At 43.1% G+C, this 25,679-nt stretch overlaps 1 protein-coding gene across 1 annotated transcript; it reads right to left on the bottom strand.

Moving 5' to 3' along the window:
- Window positions 1-5,300: 5,300 nt before the first annotated feature.
- On the bottom strand, window positions 5,301-25,456 carry LOC310772895 (uncharacterized protein; the record flags this gene model as incomplete). Its single annotated transcript, XM_083632841.1, has 14 exons — window positions 5,301-5,558; window positions 5,665-5,806; window positions 6,963-7,144; window positions 7,684-7,839; window positions 8,712-8,911; window positions 13,917-14,034; window positions 14,143-14,351; window positions 14,451-14,607; window positions 14,729-14,946; window positions 15,036-15,132; window positions 15,212-15,430; window positions 16,259-16,383; window positions 18,488-18,583; window positions 25,441-25,456. The coding sequence occupies 14 exons, from the start codon at window positions 25,454-25,456 to the stop codon at window positions 5,301-5,303; spliced, it is 2,193 nt and encodes a 730-aa protein (XP_083488967.1).
- Window positions 25,457-25,679: the final 223 nt, after the last annotated feature.

Raw genomic sequence — 25,679 nt, 5'->3', positions numbered from 1 at the left:
TGAATATCATACGTCAGTCGTTAGACAACCATAATGTCTGACGTCATTACCCATTTTTACCAACAGCTTATTTTTATGACTTTGAGCCCAAAATAGGGTTATTTGTCAACAAATTACACTGGTGAACACTGTGGCTAATCAACAGAGCAGGGGAAAACCCAGCTACACATGAACTATATATCTATTAAAAATAAAAAATAGTAAAAATGTTTTTTTTTTTTTCAATAGTAAAAATTACAAATAGATAAATGACATGGAAATGGATAAAAAAGGCCCTAATTTCACTGCACTTTACGTGTAATGTGTATGTGACTAATAAGAACCTTGAACCTTGATGTATATATATATATATATATATATATATATATATATATATATATATATATATATATATATATATATATATATATATATATATTATATACATATATACATACCAGGACCGGACAAAACTCTGCTTCTAATAACGTTGAACATGTCGGGACGCAACGTATGGTACCCTAATAAAAGGAGATCAAATAACAAGACCACCCGAGTTGTGCCGTTCTACAGTTTGCCCAGTAGATGGCAGTGAGACTATAATCTACCTGCAGGACAGGGCATTTACTAAAAATAGTGTCATCCCCTCTGTCCTCCTTCACTCTCTCTTCCCTCTGTCTCCCCCTCTCTGTATCTCTCTCGCTGTCTCCCTCTTCCTCTCTCCCTCTCTCTCTCTCGCTGTCTCTCCCCTCTCTGTCTCTCTCTCTCAGTGTACATGGTGGATCAGGGTGGCCGGGCATTGGGGCATGGCCGCGGCACGCTCGGTGGAATGCAGGGGTGTCTGGGGGCGTGCCTGGCTGCTCTCTGCTGCTGCTGCCTGTGGGACGTCTTCACCTGATGACCCCGCTTCACCCTTGACCCCCCAGCCCCCACTCCCCCCCCCCCCACACACCTGACTACCCCGCTCAAACCCTGACCCCCCCACAGACACACACACACACACACACACACACACAGACACACACACACACAGACACACACACACACACAGACGCACACGCACGCACACACACACACACACACACACACACACACACACACACACACACACACACACACACACACACACACACACACACACAACCTCTTTTCTACAGAACCTGCTCTCTGTCCCAGTCCTCATCAAACAACAACACAACCAAAATGCTTCAGTCGATGACTCAAAACTCAAGCTACATCTTTTACTGTATGTTGCATGGCCATTTTATATATAAATATAATTCTATACCTGGATACTGCTGCTTTGTTTCCAATCATATATGATCCCCAGATAACAGCAGCTAAAATGCCATAAAATGCGACTCAGATCCGGTTGACTCGGAACAGGCAGTGACTCAGATCGGGTACTGACTGACAGACCCAGTCCACTCGCGGCCTCTGGTCCTGGTCAGGCTGAAGCCTCTCACATCACCAACTCTTCTTCACAGTAGCTTCCTGGATGTTGTGTGTTAATTTAACATGAAGCTTCCTGGATGTCGTGTGTTAATTTAACATGTGATTTTCATCTTTAAATGTAGATCAGTGCCTTTGCTGCTGTGATGATGCCTAATGTCAGTATTAATAAAATGGTTGGTTATTTGCATTGGAAACCTGTCATTGTAGCAATAGTGGGGATCCATACAGTTTAAGCCCCAGCTCAAATTCCCGTGAGATAATTACATGTAGCCTTTTTCGCCATTTTGTGTCTAAAAGGCAGTAAGTAACTAGCCTGGTTAAAACCATCTGGATCCGTGAACTCACATTCTGCTTCATTTCGTGGATACACAAATGTGAGTTTCACATCATGACCAGATGTCGCACTTTGTGTGGGACTGCACATCATTTTCATGCCTTTTCTCATGTCCCACATATTGATTGGCTCTAGTTTTGAAAAGCCAAACCACTGAGAGAGAGAGGGAAAGAGAGAGAGAGACAGAGACCAATTTTTAAGAAGAAAAAAGTGTTTTCTCTTGTTCCGGCTTTCCGATGTCTTTTGTCTTCTATGACAGACTATCTTTGGGTTGTGGACTGTTGATCAGGACAAAAGAAAACATTTGAGGATGTCATCTTGGGCTTTGGGGAAAAAATTATGACCATATTTCACCATTAGTGACATTTTATAGACCAAATGAGTAATCGATTAGTTTAAAATAATAAAAAATAATAAAAATTAATCGATAATGAAAATAATTGTTAGTTGCAGCCCTACTCAGGATTGGTAACTTGTCACACACACACACACACACACACACACACACACACACACACACATACACACACACACACACACACATACACACACACACACTCACTCAGTGTTTCTGCCTGTGTTGCTGTCTGTTGTAGTGTAATTGTAAGGAGAGCAGGTCACCAAGAGATTGAGAAAAGGAGAAAATCCTGAATAATGACATCACTACAGTATAATCCTAATGTTAATTTAAAATCATATATTCCTCTAAATATGGCTAAAAATCATCCAAACGTCCAAAAAAACATTTAAAAAAATTGCCGCGCCCGTGCCGGCAAAACTCCCTTCCTGCTTTTGTCCCCTTAATTGAAAACTCGTTCTGGCACCACTGGTACATACACATAAGACACATGTGTGTAAGACAATTATACAATACTATATAAAGTATGCAATGTGTTTGTGTTATTTAAATTGTAACTGTAACTAACTACCAAAGAACATCTCTGGTCTGGTAATTAGCCTAAATTGTTTTTGTTGAGCAGCATAATGCTAATCATATCATGTGAAAAGTGCATTAACATTAGCCTACCTGCTCTCTCCATCTCTTTTCTTCTTGTCTCATCTTGTCCTACTCTTCCCTTCCCAAATCTTGGATTGAGTCTCTCCATTCCTGTTTCTGCCTCAGTGAAGAAAGTAAACACAGCTAAGTTAGCTGGCTGGCTTAGCTATCTAGTTAATATGTGAAACAAACTAACCAGCCATCATGTCCACTAGTAAAGCTCACACTTCGGATCCACCTGTTCGTATCGCAGTCACTCTGAACTGCCTCTGTCACATTTCCTTGACATCAAGGACCCAGGAATGAACGATAAGGCATCACTCACGTCCTAGCGTTCAAAGCAAAATTGGTACGCTATGATGTGAGTGATGCCTAAGCTAATGTATGGTTACTGCTGAGTGTCCGGTGTTCACGGCAAGACCCTTCTCTCCACAGAGGCACAGCATTTTAAGGTCCACGGAGTTTCATTTTTTGAAAGGAGTGCGGAGCTATGCAGACCCTCCGCAGAGCCCCTACGGAGCACCACAATCGCTGCACAGACCCTCCCCTCCACACCGCAGTAAGCATAGATTATCTTTTAGGGAACTTAAAAAATGGCACTTAGGGTCAGAACGGCAGGGGCTCAAGCCCCCTTTGATTTCTGTGTGCACGTGACTGCAGGCCATGTAATATAACTGGATATTAAATGCTTGAATTTAAATATGTTCCAGTCAATTAAAATATAATGAAAGGAGGGCAGCGGGGTTCCATGCTGGTAAGGTCTCACAGTCTGTGAGAAGGTGCTCTTTGGTCCAAAATGAGGTAACATTAAATAATCAAAAAAGCTGAACCAAGGCACTCTTCAAAGATTTAAAAAAGCTTTAATACAAATGCTTAGTCCATTGTTGGACAAATTACAAAGCCAACATGTTTGACACGCACAGCCTTCATGAGGGCAGTAATGAATGATCAGTTCACACAAACCATAGTGTCACACAGGTAGACAATTAGTGGGATAGCTAACACCTGTTGGGGGCAGTGGAGTTGTCAGCCTTCACAATATAATAAGCACCACCAGAGGTCAGTATAGGGTCATGTAAAAACATAAAATACAATAGAAATTTAGAAAAAGGACAGAAGCCAGACAGAATGTTCCAGTCAATGTTTATATTGACTATTTTACTATTGTTTATAGTTATGTTCTGTAATTTTAGTGTTTGCGCTCCATAACGCTTCAAGCCTTTCTCCTCACAGCTGGCTAATTCTTATCAGCTTAAATCAAACCAGCAGGTTGCAAGAATGTTCCAAGAAACCAACAGAATTGTTATCCATTGAGTACAGTAAGAATTACAGGTTATAGAAATTTAACAATACGAAGTTAAGAGTTTGAGGATTCCTGAGCCTTGGGCATGTGTTGGGTGCGGTAATGTTTTTCCTGTTGGGACTGTCCAATATGATGGACCTGAAGCAGCCGACTGCCTTAGACCCAGCTGGCTTGGAGGATCTGATCTGACTGACTTCAGCAAGATGCAGTTGGTGATCTCACAGGGTTCCCACACCAACATGGACATCAATTTCAGGGAGTTTAATTAATAGCCGTTAATGGCTCTACCCATTCAAGGAATGCCAACATTAATAATCCAAACAAATACAAAATGCTTTTTGCAGCTGCTCAAGTGCCAGTCTCTATACAAAAACCACCCATTGTTATTGAGGAATCAACAGTCCAGAAAAGGATCTGAATGCTAGTCAGCGACATCTCTTGCAGACACCATTACGTTGAAGTTACGAGCTATAACTTAGAACCTGTCCTTTATGCAACAGTTTGTGCCCCAACTAGCCTTCCATTCAAAAGTCCATATGTGCGCTTGAAAAAAGCAAAATAACTTCACAATTTACAAGTATTTTGTTTATTCAGGAGGTTGAGTGAGGGTTTAACATACGAATAGGCCCATATGAGATCTTCTGACGATGCGTGGAGTTTACACTTCTTCGCCCTGGAATCACAAACAAGTATTATATAGCTGCATACTTTCATCCAGAATCAACAAGTACAAAAACATGTGGATTTTGTGCTGATATAATTTACAAGGCTTCTTTTAGATGCAGTGCTTTAGAGTCTAAAGCAAATTTTATATATCTACATACACATTTTAGAATGCACTGCTTCACTACACAGTCAGGGTTTCAGAGCATCGAGCTACACAGCACGTTTCAGCTATTGTGTAGCAGTTTGTGTCGAATCGATATAGCGTTTGTCAGCATCTAAAGCTCTGCCTGGAGCGCTTTTTGTAGAAGCTGATGATAACATCTCCTGCTAGCTTAGCAGCACTAACCACCTGGTTAACGTAACGTTAGCACTTGTAGCAGTACTAACAATGCAGTGTTTTAGAACAGGCTTCTCAGATGATGATATTTCCAATACATCTCCATCCATACTGCCTTTATGATTGCCGTTACAGTAACGTCAACTCAATGATTAGCCTACAACATCCTATTCCTCCATTGCCTGGTTGGAAAAAGCAGTTAATCTCACCCGGCGCTTCCCTGAAAAGTTTACATTTTCTCAGCTTTTGAAAGCACTCCACGGAAAAACCGCTTGCTGCAGCGCCTTTCTGGGGCAGCCGCCTTTTCTGCACCTTGCAGGTGATTCCCGTTGTTTTTATTGGGCGCTGGTGCTGAGAAAGAAGCTAAGTGGACATTACCCCTTTTCACGCCCTTAGACCCGCTTGTGCTGCCTGCACACCGACTACTGCAGATGTCAGCCGTCTGGGTGTTGATCTCACAAATCACAGCATCGCAGTGGACATAAATCTATGGACACAGATGGAATGGATTTAATACATTATGTAATTTAATGTTAACAGACAGGACTTCAAAATCAGCCGATGGCAAAGCCTGATCTGGACGTGCATTTTACCTGGTCCTTCAGAGCCTCCTCCTCCTTAGTGAAGGTGAACATCTTCATAGAGAAGCGCTTGCAGTGGGAAGGGACCGTGACTCTGGCGTCAGCCACAACCGGCTCAAAGACTGTCACATAGCTGTCGTCTAGGTTCTCGCATCTGGGGGTTTGGTTACAGACAAATCACAAAAGCAGGTGAAGTAGTTCTTTAACTGCCGTCACTTAAGTTTTCAAAAGAATCCTGTGCATAAAATAGTCGCGTGGGACATGGCAGGTGAAACGGGTAAAAAGTCTCATACTCTGCCCAAAATCTCAACTTCAGTAGCACTTGCAGTACAAAAAAAAAACGTTCTAGTTTTATTCCCAACTATATTCTGAAGGTTCTTACAGAGGGTTTAGTTCATACATTAACATTTTAGTCCCAAAAACATTGTGGAAATTAATTTTTATGACCGATTTGTGGAGTGATAAAAAGAGGTATCCAAAATTCCCTCTAAAAACCTTTGGCTCCAATATGTAAACAAAATGAAAGAATTTTGAAGCTGGTTTGATCCAATGTTCAAATTTATGTTCTGGAAATGTATGCAAATTACTGCATATTGGGCTACAGCAAGATTTTGGGTGACTATTTGCCATATTCCTGATAGTATAACTAGCATGTAGATGTCTCTTCCTGCCCCCGTTCAGTCGCTCAAAATACAGTCCAACAGCACCAGAAACATTCACATGTGCATGTGACTCGTGTACTCTCCTAACCTCAACCAAACCAATGTAACTTCCTTGTAACCTGAGGCGCATGTGTGCGAACAGAAGAACCAACAGAAGAATATTGCAGGAGATTTTGGGGGCGCTACCCACACGTTTAGCTGTGTTGCTCATTCCCCGAACGCATGATCCTTACAAGTTGTACCCCGTTGTAAAGGTGACTAATCAGGCTTTCCAATGATATAAAATATAATACGAATTGGTGAAGGGGAGAAATAATCAACCGAAATAACTTTTCCGAACTTTTTTGAGGAGTTTAGATAATGCCTCATTTGCATAATAAAAACACTTTTTCAGAAAACTTTCAATACAAAAAAAATCTGTCTTAATGCAAATAATCAACTGTGGCAGTTTCATGGTGATATACATTAGTTAAGATTTGCCACCCTTTTCACCTGTATTGTCTCACCTTAAACTGACATTAACGGAGGGAAACTGTTGTGTCCAACAGAAACCCGGCACGCTCGACGTTAGGCAGCGATTTCCGCTGGCATCCTACAAAAAAGGTGCAGAATGTTCTAAAGATGTTGCCAGAAGGTTTGACACATTACCCGTTCACAATGATGTCCCAACTAGGCAGAGAGCTCCTGTCTTCATTAAGTGTAGCCCAGCAGTTTTCCAGAATTAGCTCCAACACTTGCACTCCACTGTGGAGCCCCAGGTCAGAGCTGTGCATCAGCTCCACCTCAAAATACAAAGGCTGTCTCAAGAATTTCACTAGCGGGTAATCCTCCTGTTCGTAGAGGATCTCGTATGATGAGTCTAGGGAGAAAAGTTAATTTGACGAAAGGCATTAGTCCGTGACAGAAGGTACAAAGACATAATTCCTCATAGATCCTCCATACAAATAGTCAGCCTTACCCTTAGCAAGTCTCATTTGCACCATGAACTGTCCGGACCCATTCTCTGCTGTGGGTTCGAAGCTTCTTGGTCTATAGTTGAATGCCATCATCTCCATGTCATTGACCAAATAGAAGCAGGAAATAGTTTGCCTATAGGAGAAATGTAATAGAACATGCAATTAGGGTGACTAGCATATGGGCCATATGAAAGAGTTATTTTTCGCCAAAATCAGTTTTACTTTCGGGTTAGGATTCATTTTTTTTGGATGACTTGACTCTCAGCCTATTCGACAGGTTTCCCGAAGTGAAAACCAAGTTGTGAGGTGACATCAGGGTCCCACACAAGACTGATCGCCCTCTCAAAAGGTAACTATAACAATTAAATAATTAGATCTACTTTAGATTTTGATAATTATGCCTATTATCATACGGCCGCATTCCTGAACAGCTGAGGCACCAGGATGGAGGAAAGGTCAAAGAGTAGGTGGGAGTACCGGTAGTCAGGATCAGCTGGTGATGTGGAGGTTTTGGCTGAATTACGGTACATCGCAATCTCATTCTCATACAGCAAGTAGTTGTCAAAGAACTGCAAGAGATGCAGAGAAGCAATGTGTTGAATGCACTTAGAATTAATTTTGCTCGTGAAAAAAAAAGGGAAATTCCAATTTACCATTCTTGTGGTCCCACAGGAATCAACGCTGAAAGAGAAGTACGCGAATCGCTCGTCGCTGAAAACTGGTTTGCAGGACTCGTCTTTCAGTGTAAGCCAACCAGGCATTAGATTAGGGACGGATTCCACCTTCACAGCCAAAGCAGTCATAGTTCCATTGGCGTAACATGCTGGGGAGGAGAAGGTAATTGGTCAACAAAACTCCCTACATTCGAGCAGCAGAAATACTATGAGTTTGGAGTCTTACTAGTTGCGGTCAAAGGGAAGTTGCAGGCCAAGTACAAGTCACTGAGCTTCCAGTTGTTGTTGGCATCCCACAGAAGTATATCAATTCTGGCTCTGACTGAATCCGACTCAACCAGCTGCAAAAAAACAAATACTAGATTAATATCCAATGATATATGGTCAGGTTGTAAAAGTTCATTCTATTGCACCAACAGAGCCAAAGTCACATCCACTTCCGGGTTAAGCATACGAACCAGTCCAAAGGATTTCAGCCATTTTATTTTCCGTAGACATTTCATAAAATGCTATATTTTCAATCAGGAGACCATAGAACATTTCACTCCGATTTTTAAGTTTGTTAGTGTTGGTCCGAGTGAAACGTTCTATGGTCTCTCCTGATTCTAAATATAGCTTAATTGCTTGGTTTGACCAAGTAAAATTATTTTTAAAGTACTGTATAACCATTTTATGAAAAGTCTACGGAAAAATAAATGTGGATGAAATCTCTTGGTTTGTACACCTCACCCAGAAGTGGGTGTGAATTTGCCTCTCTGCTGACCTACCTCAAACACTGTGTCAGGGGAAGTGTAAGCCAAAGCCAGGCTGAAGTGTGTGGCGTTTTTTCTGAAGTGGTAGAGGTCAGCTAGCTCCCGTGTTAGCTCCCGAGCACCGACCATGGTCTGGAAGCCGGGCCCTTGACTCCCATATTTCACACTGATGTAGAACAGGTTCTGGTCACAGGTACCAGTGATGGATGGTAAAACTAAAAAGCAAGAAGAAAGTGCTGACCACACATCCCCAGTTAATTGTACGCACTACGCACCCCCTAAAGCCCATGGCACACCCATCAGATCATGTTTGATTGGTGTGCCATGGCAATGATTGAACATGTCAAAACCAGTGGGCAAGCGCACCCCCTTCCCTCTGAGGATGCATAAGTGAATTAAAAAGCTGTAGTTCCTCGAATGGCCACTAGGCATCAGGGGGCAGTAGCCCCCCCCCCCCCTTATTAAAATGTCCGACTTTGTAACATGATTAAACATCTTTCCATTTAGGGGCGAAACACCGTTTTGGTTATATAGCTAATTTCACCTTTTCATAACTAGGGGGGGGGGTCATTTTTTATATAACTCACCCGTTTGGGAGTAAAATAGATAGAAAAGGGGGTGATTGACAGATCGCCTGTCCAGTGATCACGCAGCTTGCCGATCACAGACCAATAGCAGGTGGAGCTGCGGCTCTGGGAAACTCCCATCTCACGTGAGGTGTGGAAGGACTCAACCCATTCCCTCCCACTCTGCTGACGAAAAATCAAGATGCAATGGCAAATGTTTGAACTCCACCAGGAAAATGAAATTAAGGGATAGATACGTCCATATTATTGATGTCTATGGTCAAAATTGACCAAACATCTTGAAACACGGACAGCCATGGCACACCCAACAAACACCGTTTTAAGCAATACATTGCCAGCTGCTGTAGCTGAAGGGATATTGGTTTTGACTTCTCTTCCTACCCAGTTGTTTAGTGTAGGTCATAGGCCATTAGGTCAAAAGCACCGAGACAGAAGCCCAATGCTCTGAATTGAACTATTGCTTTGAATAAAGACATTTTATGACCAACTATTATTAGTACAACACATTTCGAGCTGAAACGTGTTGGTCAAATAATTCAATATTCAAATTTAATAGCCATAGTGAGTATTCAGATTACAAACAAGGAATTTGACTGTAGTATGCAGCACAGCGATCACAACAATAGCAGAAGATTGAGCAGACAATCTCAATATAATGATTAGAGTGCAAAGTAAAAGTCCTTTAAAGTGATATATAATGGGGTGCATATAAATATCCATGTAACATGTAAATGGCATTTATATAGCGCTTTTATCCAAAGCGCTTTACAGTCAGTAGGTACATTCACCCATTCACACACCGATGGCGGCAGGCTACCACGTAGGGTGCTGGCACACCAACGGAAGCAATTTGGGGTTCAGTATCTTGCCCAAGGACACTTCAACATGCAGACTGGAGGAGCTGGGAATCGAACCACCGACCTCTTTTATCCAAAGCGATTAGTGGACAAACCCGCTCTACCGCCTGAGCTACAGCCGCACAGTACAGTACATGTCCAGGTAAAATGTCCAGTAAAGTCTATCTAGCAGTGGAGGTTCTAAATGTAGTACAAGGGAGGGTGGTCCTCCCTTATTTTTTAGAAGAGATGGGGGATTTTATATAATATATTTTTTTATAAAATATCAATCAAGTGTTTTTTCTTAAATGCTTCGACAGTGACACCTGTAGGGCACTGATGGAGCGGCATGCAGACAAGCGTCTGTGCCAGTGTCTGTCTGTCATGCCTTCAGGGGTACACCCATGGATGTATTACCCCCTTGGGCATTTCTTTCCTTGGTATTTTATCTCATGCTAATCTCTGATTGGTTGAAAAACAAATGCAATTCACAGGGAACAGTGAAGCCTAAGCCTAAACCAATCAATTCATTCAACCAAATTGGTTGTTGATTGGATAGATCGGTAAGATTGACATTGTATTGTCCAATGATGAATGAGTCAGACTCTACGCTGAATCCAGCTCCACTATAGGAAGTGAATGATAACATCAAAATTCCACTTTGCTGTGATGACCCGACAGATATATTTACGCAACAGTAACAGCATATTATATGCCCCTTTTTTTTTAGCTCACAAGCCAGGCAGTCGTTGCATTGTATTATGCAAGCCAACACGAGATTAGAGTGGGCGGCCGCGGTATATGGCCGCCCGCAGATTTCGGTCTCCGCAAACATATACTACAACGTCTCGGCTGCACGCGGTTACAGACGGCATGGATGTATTGTGGAAGGAAGTCAGTCAAGTTCAACTTATCCGGGCCTTCTAGTAAATTCGGCGTGCAAATGGTCCAACAAGCAGCGCTATTTTTTTCGTATTAATATGTTTCATGCTGCCTAGCCTGTCATTTTGCAAATAAAAACAGCGACCTTAAACTCCCACATTTTTAAACTGAATTTGGCCAGTACATCTACGGCTGACAACGAGCTCATTTTTAAAGCTAGAGTGATGATCTTTATACCATATGAAGGTAGAAGAAATAAGGAATCGGCCAAACATGTTAAGCATGAAGGGGGGGTAAATAACGCTTCAAAGTTGATGAATTTGTCATAACTTTCCCCTCCATGCACTTGAATGTAACTAAACTAGTATGTTGGTATTAAGTTGGTGACAGCAGCTGATAGTCACTCCCTCACTCCCCCTCACCCCCCCCCTGTCTATGACAGCTACTGTCACCAGTACAGTAGTGGTTTTGATTTATTTATTCAAACCTTTTACTGACAAACTGTAAATGACTTACTTTGAGGTGCATTGCTCAACCAAAAAATATTCCCAGATCAACTCAGTTTCTCCTGGGCCTAAAATGCACCAGATGACAGCTGTTTAATCCAACTTTTGTTTGTTTAAATAATGCAGATTGTTTAATCAATCTGCATTGAAAATGTGCAAAAATGCACCAGCTTGCAGCTTCTCACAACAGTTGTAGCCTCTAAACCAGTGGTTTTCAAGGGGGGTCCCTAGCAAAAAGGGGGGATAATCTATTTTCACCATAATTCCATCCATAAGTAACACAATTTAAGCCAGTCTAGAAGTGAGTACCGTAAATTCCGGACTATAAGCCGCGGCTTTTTTCCCGTTTTTTGGCCTTTTTTGGCCCCTGCGGCTTAAATAACGGTGCGTCTTATCTATGGATTTTTTCCCCCAAAAAAAAAAAAATCTCTCTTTTTTAGCACTCTTTCTAACTATAAATCCACTTCTGTTTTAATTTCCTCTCTTGCCCTCTTTTAACAACATAACATAACACAACACAACACAGGTAAGCAGAAAGAAAAAGACGAAAGAAAGAAAGAAGCAATCACCGCCATGAATGAGGAAATGACTCACCTGCTGGAGGCTGGAGATTCACGGCTTGGGCTAAACTTTTACTCCGTGAAACACTATCGATTAAGTCCGACATCGCTCAGAGGTTTGAGCAGCTTGAAAACAAGTTTGAAAACGTGCAGAAGTCCATCCACTCACTCACTAAAGAAAATAATGCAACCGTGAACAGAGTTTCTAAAAAAAGCGCATCAGCGCACTGGAGGACAAAAACAACACAGTGAGTCCGAAAGTGGATAAAATGCAAAAACATCGAAACGCTGCACACGCAGGTTGATGACTTAATCAGCAGGAGTAAAAGAAATAACATTCGCCTGATCAATGTAAAAGAGGGAGCTGAGATTGGTGACATGGACGCTTTCGTGGCAAAATCCTGTGTTACATCCTGGACCTGAAGGAAGGCGAGAAACCACCAGAGGTGGACAGGGCACACCGGGCGCCTCGGCCACGTCCAGACCCCGGCCTGCCACCGAGGGCCATCTTCATCTGCCTACTCCGCTGGCCCGACCGTCAACTCATCCTCCAGGCTGCGGGGAAGAAGCCCCTCACCTGGGAGGGTACGCGCTTTTTCGTCCGGCAGGACCTCTCCGCGTTGGTGCAACAGAAACGCGCAACATACAACAGCATCATCGAGTCAATGGATATCGCTTTGGCGTACTGTACCCAGCGAGACTCGTCATAACCATTGCTGGACAGCGGCGGAACAAGAGCTCAAAGTGAAACTGCCGAATATCTTTTGAGTTGGACTGGTCAATAGTACTGTGAGTAACTAAAATAAAAAAATAAAAAACGGAATTCTCTCTTCTTTAGCACTCTTTCTAACTATAAATCCACTTCTGTTTTAATTTCCTCTTGCCCTCTTTTCACCACACCGCGGACACTGTGTGCACTGTAAAAAAAACAAAAAATACCACAATGTGTGATTTTGTCTGGGGATTAGTGACCTGACTTGTTTTGTTGAAATGTTAATAAATGGGAGCTTCCCCAAACAGCCATCTCTTTCCCGACAATCCCCTCTGTGCACGAAGCCTTACATATGGTAATTAAACATCAAAACACCCGCGGCTTATAGACCGGTGCGGCTTATAGAAGAAAAAAATAGTCACCTTTGAAGGTGCGCCTTATAGACTGGTGCGCCTTATAGTCCGGAATTAGCCAATAACCATAACAGCACAAATAATTGATAAAAATCTCGAAATAAATATACAGTATTTACTCAGAAATGAAATAATGAGAACAGGAACAATTATTGATGGTTAAAACTGAATAATGACATCACAACAGTCTAATCCTAATGCTAAATTAAACCCAGATATTCCTCTAAATCGGTCTTAAAACTGCAAAAGAAAAGAAACGCCCAACTCCCTTACTTTCAAGTTCAGGAACCGCCATTGAAATATGAGTCCTTGTAAGTGTATGTGGGATAATGTCCATGGGGGTCTCGAGTCATTGCAGAGCCAGTTTGCTCAGCGGGGAGGGGGTGTCAAAGTCCTGATTTGTGGGGGCTTTCAGGTGTCATTGAAGAGGCAGATGGGTAGAAGCTGTCTGTGACGGGAGCTAATAAAGTTGTTCATAAAGTGTTGCTGGAGTTGACCTTGGAAGTACGTCAAGTTGTGCCAGAAAGCCCTACTTGCCTCTTAATGTAATCTACAGAAGCAGCCAATTTATTATGTGGCTCATCACTACTGAATGAATAGCGTTAGAACATTAAGACGCATGATCAGAACACAAAGCAGGATAATGCATTATAAACAAGTGGATATTTTTTTAAAGAAAATCCTATACCTGAAAATAAGGGAAAAAATATCCAGATGAGCTCACCAACATCCTGCAGAGATGCCTCTAGCTCCACACTGTGGGGGAACGGAGTTTGTTCAGGCAGAATAAGCAGCCCATAGGTCAGGGGCAGGGAGTAGACTGTAACCAGAGGTTCGGGATTCTGTGGATGAGAAAAGCTCAGTCATGCTCCACTGGGGCCAAAGGAAACCCCTTACCTCAGAGTAACCAGGCTGGGATAGGGTGAGTAATCGAGTCTACATCCACATACGCGCTTGAGGACCACATCATCAGAGAAGGGCACTTGCAGAGAGAAGCTCTTTGTGCCGTTGGAGAGCCAGCGCTCCTGGAGCACAAAGCTTTGGTTGCTGCACTCTGCCACAGACAGCACACCAGTCCAGAAGGTGATGTTCATCAGCTCCACATCATGGAGAAACGGCCCCAGGTGAACATTAAACACCCGCTCCTCTGGGATGGTGTCTGAGTAACCACAAAAAGTGCAAGGTTTATAGTATAAACTTTATACCTTTTAATATGCCTCAAGCTTCTGGTCTGATCCAAGAAGAGATTTGGACTCACCGTCAGTGACTTGTGGAGGCCGGGGCATCGGAGGGGTGGTGATGGGGAACAGAACCTTGTATCTGGTATCAGGCTGGGTGTCTACTGCCCCCCACAGCAACTCAAGCATGGGTTCAACACTGTAGGTGATGTGGTACTGGTAATCTGGGGCCTGGCTCTGCAATAGTCAAGTTTAAATAAAACATGCTAGTATAATCAAGCCAATGGAACTTACATTTTCTACAACAATGCTAGTTGACTGACCTACTCGCTGCATGTCCAAGCAACGAAGGACCAACCTTATAGTAGCCATCAGGCGATCCAACTGGGATCTCAATGAGGATGTGAAACTGTGTAGTAGATAGTGTGTATCCCTTGGCAGCCATCTGCCTTCCATCCAGTCTCTGTCCATTGATGCCCATGTGCATGTCTAGATGTTTGAGCCTGGCATCCATCAGGGGCGTGATATGGAGAGGCATGTGCCAGGAGATCACATCCTCGGTGAACGTCACACCACCTATTGATATGATTTTTGGCTCAAAATCCACACCCAACTTCACCATACTGATGATGCCACCATGGTAAAGTTACTTCTGGAACACTCACCTGTAGGACAAGCAGCTGCAGAGTCCACAACCATCAAGCCATGTGCTCCCTTGTAGAAAGTTTTCACTTTGAAAACCTCCATGGGGATGTCAGTTACCTGAAGAAACAGTCTATTTACAGCATCCGTAAAGACAGGAAACATTGCCAGGGAGGGGGCCTGTTAATGTGTGGCTTACCTCCTCAGAGTAACTTTCGGCCATGTTGTACAGGCTTCGCAGGACCAGACGGTTAGCTGTAACCATGGCACTAAAGCCGGCTTGTTCGGCCTCACTCAGCACCATGGTCACTGGGTCAGGAGTGGAAAAGGTCATCTTCCAGATGCCATGTACCTCAGGGACATCTAGATCTAGTTCTTTGGTTCCAGCCGAGTCAGGCTTGGCCATGTGGTTGGACACCTAAACAGAACGTTTATGTTAAACACAGGCCTACAGATTCACACTTTTAACACCATCTTTGTCATCAAGACCTACTTCCATGTAGTTCCTTTCACAGAGGATCTCTTGCGACGCCCATGGAGAGTAGCTGCATGTTTTGGTCACGTCATGACTAACCCCATCTGATTGGCCAGAGATGCGGAGCCTCAAGCCTACCTTAAACGTCCGGTCATCCTACGGGGGTAAAATAACTTTGGTCAGGAAACTTTACTGGTTCAAAGCACAAACATATTGGTGTGACTTTACTTCATAACTTGTCTGGCATTTTGTGCAAAATACACCCACTTAATTTAGTGGTTTAGTGAGCAGAGAATTTGCTATAAAACACAGAGGTTACATTTCAGTTCACCTCTGGATAAAGCTGCTTAATTTGTTTATTTGTTATGGATCCCCATTAGTCTGACTACTCAGACTATTCTTCCTGGGGTCCCTGCAACATACAGAAAATACAAAACAATTACACTGCACATAACAAAACGGTGAACAATGTTCACATTAAAACCACAAGATTGCGTTAAAATAAAATAAAAATAAAATTAGATAAACTAAATAAAATTAGATAAACTAAATAATAAACATCAGGGCAAGCTTCTGTAATTTACAAATTAAGTTTAGGCAGCATTTGTGGCTATAGCTCTGGTGTAAAGTGATTAGTCTCTCCTGATTCTATTCACTTGGTTTGACCAAGTAAAAACTTAACTCACCCAACAATTTAAATTCAGTCTGCTGAGATGTTTGTGAATAAAACAGACATGTAGAGAATGACTCCATCACTTCAGTTGAACATACTTTGTTGTGGACATAGCAGCCCATGAGGGAGGTGTAGATTCTGGTGTCACCCCAGGGGTCAGACTCCATGCTGTACCCACACTGAGCAGCCAGGTCAGGTGTTAACAGGGTGTGCTGGGTCCCATCTGGGCAGAGAGGCAAACGTAACAGGGAGCCGTTTCAAATAAGATAGGACAGTGGTTCTCAAACTTCTTTGCCTTCAGTCCCCCCTTTCCCTGCTTTCTGAATCCAAATACCAGACTACATTTTGCTTAGAAAACTGCGAGAAAACTATAGCTAGCAATCAGAAACTAAGTGAAAGAGTTGCAATTAGTGCCTCTTGAGCAGATTTATTTTAATGTGTCATTTTAGCCCCTTTTAGACTGGCCAAAAATCCCACCAATAACAAACTAGTGGCATTTTCTTCAGTCTAAAAGTTTCCAAGTCGGGCCGTTTAGCTGATAGAGCAAGTTAGGTGGGTTTTTCCGCAATGGCTCTGCATGCCACTGCAATATAAATCTTGGCGGTGGTCCAACGTGTGATTTTCTGACCTTGCTTCTCATCCTCCCGAGTTGCTGCCCCTTTCCAGCGTGAGTCAGTAGAGATATCAGTGATTCCCACAGGCTGAAATTCTACTTTAACAGTTAATAAATACTTCACATTGACGGAATATGGTGAGAAAAAAAAAAGTGTCTCTTGTAGGGATAGGACTCGATACCCGGGTCCTTATGGATTTCTCAAAACCGGAAAATCAATAAGGTCCGACCTTATCGATACTGTTATCGAGTAGCGGCCGCTGGTCCATTAATTCGCCCCCGCAGTCTTTCCCCTCTGATCTGTGCACTGAATTCGCTGTCAAGCGCCCTGAGGCTGTCACTGACTCGGTAACTGTCTGCCTTTCCGAAGCCCTGCCACTCCGAACGTTAACTTCCATTATTCGGACTGGCGGTCGTTCACCTTAGAAGCCGCAATGCCGACCTTAGGTTTAGGCGTGGGGGTGGGAGAGGTTAGGTTTTGGGTTAGGGTCTGGGGGAGGTTAGGTTTAGACATGGGGGGAGGTTCGGTTTGGCGTGGGAAAATGGGGAATATAGAACCCGGGGAACATAGACATGATCCCTTTCTGAGTGCCGATATTTCGGAGTGGCAGCACGTCGGAGTGGCAGCATGTAACCCACTGACTCAAGCCTGTGCTGCCGTGCAGACGTGACTAACGTGAGTGACTGTCTTAAGTAATAAAACTTGTAATTCGATTAAGGATTGAATCACGTGCATCACGCGTGATGTGACACGCCTCCTGTTCACTATTCATTTGGTTGCAAACTTGCATGACAGACCAGTCGACACAGGAGGAAGCGACAGGATGAAATGATCAAAAGCTTGGCTACACTTCACCAAAGTGAAAGACAAACCTGAAGCCAAATGCCACCCAAGGTATTCATTGTCCACGGACGCCACGCAAGTCCTGTTCGTTGACATAATCGACTATAATATAAAATTGAGAGGTAATATTATGACCTGTTTAACTCCTAACAGCTTGTTATAGGCTATACAAAAATACTAATGCCAAGATTTGTTTCAATCAAAGCAAATATTTAAATTAAAATACAACCATTAATTTCATAATAGTCGTTTCCACTGGTTCAGTATCAGTACAGAGCACATCTTGAAAAATTGGATAAAAATTAACGACTCCCATCTCTTGTCATCCACGAGTGTACCCCACGAGCCCAGCCTCAGGCGCATAGAGTGCGTCAACTCAGCCAGAATGTAAGTAGGTCATTCGAAATAAATCCCTCATTGTACATTTTGAGTAGCCTAATGCTTTAAAGCCACAGTTTCACTATTACGTAATCTAACATCATAACTAGTATTTTGATACAATGTTTGCTGCTTCGTTTATTGAAACACCTTTTTCTCATCCAACGTGCATCAGTCAGGCTGTGTACTTTTTCTTTTTTTGGGTGGCCTGACACAGCCGTGGGAGAAGGGAGGGGGAAGAGACAGGCCACAGCGGTGGAGAAACGTGGTTTGAGAGTACGATATAAAAAGTTTAAAAGGCGATGCTGCTGCCGCTACCCCCTGCTACTTTCCTGGATAACAAAAACATGTACTACTGGGACTTTTGATGTAAAAAAGTATTATTTTCACGATTTATTCCTTTTCTCTCAGGTACCCCCTGTAATACCTCCACATACCAGTTTGGGAACCACTGAATAGGACAATCTGTTCATCATAAGGGAAGATACTCACCGAAAGCCTCCACTTCAAGCTGGTTCCCCGCAGCTAGAGCCTTGTCCACAGTCAGCCTCAGGAGGCTGCCCACACAGTCGGCCCTCAAACCACTGCCTGGAGGAGGGAAAAGGCTGCGTCAAGCAGGACTGTAAGGACTGTCAACTTGGACACATGTGATGCTGCGGTCAATTCTGACACGTGATGAGATTTAACACTTCAACAAAAAAATGCTAAGTATTCTGCACACGATCTCAAACACTTTGGCAGGTATGAATCATGTCATTCATGCACAAATGACATCACTGGTCCACAACTTAACTCAAATCAACTCAATAACCAGTCAAAATAAATGCATGTCTGGTTACAGTTTTCAGATGTGCAAAATAAATGTTTTGTTTTTTGGTGGAGTTCTCCTTTAAGTCCTTACTTGACTGTGACCTCAGCTCCCTGTTTGGCCTCGCTTGACCCAAGTTGATGACTGCAGCCGTCAAAAGCCAGATCACACTACAACAAAGAGTCAGTTTATTTACTATCTGCAGTATAGAACCTACATTGGAATTGGGTGCAAGAGAAAAAAACACCACACCGTCAACATGTAAAAACATTTAGATATAAAAGAGTTAAAAAAGGAGACAAATACACACCATCCAAATACATACACTCCCCCTTTCTCCCCCTCCGTCTCTCTCAATCATGATTGTTCAATCATATTATTACTACTGTAATTGCTATTGTTGTCAGCTAGAGGTAGCTAGACATATTCTCTGTGAAGTCCTCAGACATGCTTGTGAATTAGGGCTATACAAATAAACTTGTGGAGGATAGGCCCGAAAATCAGCTCAAATTTAAAGTGCACAATATTAAAGTACATAATGCAGCAGTATTGCATGGGAAACAGTTTAAAACATCTTATACAAATGAAAAACAAAAAAAACATGGTCTAGGTCAGTGGTTTCAATCTTTTTGCGCCTGAGGAACACCAAAGGGCAAAGAAAACAAAAATCTCAAGGCAAACCTATATATCCATGCAAAATAGCCTCTATAAACGTTATCACTAAACATTTAATGACAAATATTTGTATATTTGTAAAACTACCACATCAAAGCAGCAATACATCCACTTTCTGTATAAAAGTGGATGTGTTGCTGCTGTGACAATATAGGCCTACATTATTATTGCACATATAGAAATGTAGGCCTATATTGTCACAAAATCCCAAGGCACACCTGGACTTGCCTCATGGCACACCAGTGTGCATAGGCACACCATTTGGGATCCACTGCTAGACAAGGCTAGCAACAGCTTAGAAAACTCTAACTGTTGAAAACCTACACGTTCCGAAGTCTCCTCATCATGCAGAGCCAAAGCAGGGCAACAAACAGCAGCAGAAATGAAGAGCAAACCCAGGAGCCCCCTCCACAAAGCAGCTCTGAACCTCTGAGCCAGCTAACTGATCTGAGCCAGCCACAGCTGCTTTACATCTTAGCCACCGCGCACAGGTGACCTGCATCAGTCATCAACCATGCCTCGTTAGCTGTGGGTGAGCTTGGTATGTGACTCTGGGCGGCCCTGTTTGCTGTTCACCGTAAACAGTGGCCATGAAAACCAGGGGCCGGATTCTAGTCCATTAATAATGTGGGTCAACCTCTCACTAATTGCAACAAAACTCAATGGATTTTGTGTCCTCAATATGTTCTAAATCAGTGTATATGTTCTTTAAAAAAAGTATTAAGGAATCCTATGAGGAGAAGGTTTTGAAAATCACCTACAGTGATCCTACCAAAACAGACACTACAGGTGAATAGGGCCAAACTATTTTAATTAATAGATATCACTATGAACTTCCCCACTTGGTTACTTACATTAAGACAATTGTTTTGTATTACACGTTTTCTGAAATTGTATGTTTAATTGTGCAAACAAGGCATAAATATGCACTAATTTGCATACATACACCGTATTCCTCGTTTCCAGGCCGCTGCTCTCCGCATACAGCTTTGTGGTGCATCGAGATATATATAACCCTAACCCCATATATATATATAGCTTTGTGGTGCATCGAGATATATATAACCCTAACCCTAACCCTATATATATATATATATATATATATATATATATATATATATATATATATATATATATATATATATATATATATATAAAGGCTGTTGATGGTGAGTCTGTCTTTGCCAATGATCTGAATGTTTTTATTGTAGATTTGATTCCATGGATTATTCGACACAGCAGGCTGAAGTAAAGGTTATGCAGCCAGCGATATCAGGATCATCCTGGAGGAGGTTTAAAGTTTTTGCATGTTAACACCAACAAATGTCAGGGTCCAGGACAGCATTGGCTGTGAGGTCCTGCGGTCATGTGCTGACTCACTTGCTGTTCCCTTCCAAAAGCTGTTTCAGTGCTCACTGGACACAGGGATAAACTCTGACCACAGGACACAGGGGTAAACCCCGACCAGTGGAAACACTCTCTGATCGTACATTTTTAAACCGGTTTAAAATATTGTACAAAAATATGATTTTCACAAGGTACAAGGAGGAGAGGAATGCAGGAGTGTTACACTGATTTTCACATGGTGGTGGTGGTGTTAGATTACATGTTTTATGTATGTAAGTATGTATGTACGTATGTATGTATGTCTGTCTGACTGTATGTTTGTATGTATGAATAACTACATAAAAAAAATATTTTTGATAACTATATAGTTACATTATTGAATACTATGTATGGGATAGTGTATATATGACAACAATTATTGTCATATATATACATAATTGTTATGTATTACTATATGACTAGTGTCTTATGTATGTATGTGTGTATGTATGTACATATACATGTATATATATATAGGGACGGCATTAGCTCGGGAGGTAGAGCAGGTCGGCCAATGACTCAAGGGTTGGCGGTTCGAATCCCGCTCCCTCCCAGCTGTTGTCGTTGTGTCCTTGGGCAAGACACTTAACCCTCATTGCCTCGTATGAATGGGTATGAATGTCTATGAATGTTGGTGGTGGTCGGAGGGGCCGTAGGCGCGAAATGGCTGCCACGCCATTTCAGGGCAGCTGTGGCTACATCACCCGTAGCTTACCACCACTGGTACGAATGGTGTGAATGAATAATGATTCCTGTGAAGCGCTTTGGGTGTCTAGAAAAGCGCTATATAAATCCAATCATTATTATTATTATTATTATATATATATATATATATATATATGTATATATGTGGATATTTCAGTATGTGTTGTTATACAAGTATAAATATAATCATTTAGTATTGTGGAAAAGGGGTGGGAGTTAATAAGTTATACTTCTTCTCACTCCTTTTCGAATATGTCTATATTTGTTACCCCTTCATCTTTATTTCATAATACTATTTCAATCGACTTGTTAACGTGTGTAATTTTGAAGGCCCTGTATATTGTCTCTGTTTTGTTTCCATACATATTCGAAATAAACATGACAAACAAACAAACAAAAAATCATACCTGTGCCTATGAACAGGACACAGCGGTAAACCCCAACCAGTGGAAACGCTCTTGGATACTGTTCCTAAGAACAGGACACAGGGGTAAACCCCGACCAGTGGAAACGCTCTCTGATTGTACCTGTGCCTAAGAACAGCAGGCTCAAAGAGATGAATGACCCGCGGCCAGTTGCCATAACCTTTGTACCAAAGTTAAAACATCTCAATGAAGTCTCAACATCTATAGACCGCTACGCTACCAGTTTGCATACCAGCCAGAGCCAGAGGGGTGATGATGCACTGCTGACAATGACCAACAGTATGAACACCTAGAACAACCTCACAGTTTTGTGAAGATTGTGTTCATTGATTTTAGCAGTGCATTTAATACCATCCAGCCCCACCTGCTGGTAGGCAAACTGATGGACTATAGCGTGAATCCAAGGTTTATTATTTTGATTAATGATTTTCTTCTGACTCGCACGCAGCAGGTCCCTTTTAACACAGCTGTTTCCCTCCTAAAGTTAATAAATACAGGGAGACCTGGTGGGGTTCCTTATCTGATGCTCCTTGAGCAGTTTTGAGGAAGAGGTGGGTAACTTTATTAAATGGTGCTCTGATAACTTCCTCGAGGTCAATGTGACCAAAAGAAAGGAAATGGTCATACATAGTTGGGACTTTACAAATATCTCGGGATAGAAATTGATGACCAGCTGAAGTTTAATGAATGTGCCACTGTAAAGGTTAAAAAACTGGACCAGTGAATGTTTTTCTTACGGAAGCCGAAATATTTTAATGTTGACCATTACATCCTGCATTACTGTTTTACAAGGCTGTCCTCCAGAGCATCCTGTCCCTTAATTGGCCTGATCTGTGTTTGGTAACATGTTGTCCTCCAGAGCATCCTGTCCTTTGGGCTGATCTGTGTTTGGTAACATGTTGTCCTCCAGAGCATCCTGTCATTTGGGCTGATCTGTGTTTGGTAACATGCGCAACCAAGACCAAGCTAAGCTGCAGCGCATGATTAAGATGGTGAGCAGGGTCATTGGGTGTGATCAGATGTCGGCTGCGCAGTTGTGTAAAGATCTCATTCTGGGCAAGCTTTTGGTAGACTTTAGTGGCAGTTTGTTTGGTGCTTTGTTGCCTTTCTCTGTTATACTGTGTAATTAGGCGGTGATCGATACTGAGTGGTTAAACCTGTTTCATTGTGTGAAAGAGCTGGGCATAATTGTCCAGATCTGAAGTTGTAGGCTTTTGTATTTTTTGTAATTGTAAGGGTGTGGCCTAGCCCCCTTCCAGGCCAGTACTTCTTGGGTGGGCTTATTGTCCACCTGCTCATCTACCACACTATGGGTCTTTTTCCCATCCCTGTTGTAACATCAGCTCATAGGCGCTGTAGACACGGTATCTTCAGGTGTAGTAACCCAGGTAATTTTTCCTACCCAAACTGCACTTTTACTATTGCTGGAGGACTCTGGAACTGCCAGCTTTCTGTTAAGAAAACTGAAACCATCTCAGCTCATGCTTTATCTCAATCCCTCCACTTTCTAGCTCTCACAGAGACCTGGATCATACCTGAAAACACTGCTACTCCAGCAGCACTCTCTGCTGCTCTCACACCCCCAGAGCCTCTGGCCGCGGGGGAGGCACCGGTCTCCTCATTTCACCCAAATGGACCTACACGGTCACTCCTCTCTCTCATCTCTCTATATCCTCTTTTGAGTCCCATGCAGTTGCTGTATCCCTACCTATCAAGCTCAACATTGTGGTGACCTACCGCCCACCTGGTCAGCTTGGTGACTTCCTTGATGATATGGATACCCTCCTCTCCGTCTTTCCTGAGGATGGCAGTCTACTCATTCTTCTGGGTGACTTTAACATCCAAGCGGTAACCCTGCATTCTCCCCCTTTCCTTAACTTCTTCTCATCCTTCGACCTCTCCCTCTCTCTATCTCCGCCTACTCACAAGGCAGGGAACTTGCTTGACCTGGTCTTCACCCAATCCTGCTGGATCTCCAACCTCACTGTTACTCCTCTTCCTGTATCCGACCATCACTTTATAACCTTCTGCCTTCCCATCTCCCTCCCCAACCCCCTCCCATCACCCACTCATACTATCACCACCCGACGCAACCTAAAAACTCTCACCCACATCCCTCTCTTCTGCTGTCCTCTTCCTGCTTTCCTCAGCCCAGCAGTTCTCTCTCCTATCCTGAGGAGGCTTCCACCACTCTTCTATCCTCTCTCTCCTCCTCTCTTGATTATCTCTGCCCACTCACCACTAAACCTGCTCAATCCTCTCCCCCTGCTCCTTGGTTGTCCGAATCTCTCCAAACTCACCGAGCAGAGCTTCGGGCAGCTGAGAGAAAATGGAGAAAATCACAGAAACCCAAAGATCTCTCTGCTTACCACCTTATCCTCTCTAACTTCTCCTCTGCTGTCTCAACAGTAAAGATGATGATTTTGTAACCTTCATTGCTAAGAAGGTGGATGACATCATTCCTTCCCCCCTCCAGTCACTAAGAGCAGTAATCTTGACTCCTAACCTGATTCCCCCTCCCTGCCATAGGGCTTGCCTCCTTCTCTCCCCTTTCTCCCGAAGGGAGCGTACCTATGTTCCCCGGGTCCTATATTCCCCGGGTCCTATGTTCCCCGTTTTTGTGGGACCGGGGAACATAGAACCCTTCCTAACCTCCCCCAGACCCTAACTCAAAACCTAACCTCTCCCACCCCTCACGCCTAAACCTAAGGTCGGCATTGCGGGTGGTCGGCATAGCGGATAGACACCCCAAATGTTACGGAGAGTGTTAAAAACGGGGAACATAGGACCCGGGGAACATAGGACCCGGGGAACATACAGTAGGGATGACCCCCTCCCGAAGATGTCCTTAAACTTGTCAGGTCTAACCATACCACCTCCTGCCCCCTTGACCATATCCCTTCCTCTCTTCTCTAAACCATCTCCACTGATATATCTCCCTTCCTCACTACCCTTATCAACTCCTCTCTGTACTCTGGTCTTGTTCCAGCTCCTCTAAAGACTGCTAGAATCAAACCACTGCTTAAGAAACCCTCCTTTGACCCTACTGCCATCAGAACTACCAACCTGTCTCTCTCTCTCATTCATTTCCAAAACCCTTCAACGAGCAGCTTCCGAACAACTTTCTCTCTATCTCTCCCAGAATGACGGACTGGATCCTCTAAAATCCGGCTTCAAGGCTTCTCACTCTACTGAGAGAGCTCTCCTTTCAGTCACTGGGGCCCTACACACTGCTAAGGCCTCATCACTCTCCTCTGTCCTTGTCCTCCTTGACTTGTCTGCAGCTTTTGATACAGTTAACCACCAAATCCTTCTCTCCATTCTCTCTGACCTAGGTATCTCGGGATCTGCACTCTCCTGGTTTGCTTCCTATCTCTCGAACTGCTCATACCAGGTCCTATGGCGAGGATCCCTATCCAGATCCTGCACTCTTAGCACTGGTGTACCCCAGGGCTGAGTCATGGGCCCCTTGTTATTCATAATAAAAAATAGAGTCCGCACACTGGCAGCTGCTCCCAAATATTTATTCGGAGACCACAAAAAAAGTGACGTTTCGGGCAAAGCCCTTTCTCAGACATGAATGAAGTGTAGGGACACACCCCTTAAGTACCCTCGCAGGGGTCACCTGACACATTATGTGATACATAGAAGAGTTAGACATAAAGTGCACTTGTTCGACCAGTAT

This window comes from Poromitra crassiceps (genome assembly GCF_964638095.1).
Source record: "Poromitra crassiceps genome assembly, chromosome: 1".
Taxonomy (NCBI): Eukaryota; Metazoa; Chordata; class Actinopteri; order Beryciformes; family Melamphaidae; genus Poromitra; species Poromitra crassiceps.
This window is presented reverse-complemented; position numbering and strand designations above follow the sequence as displayed.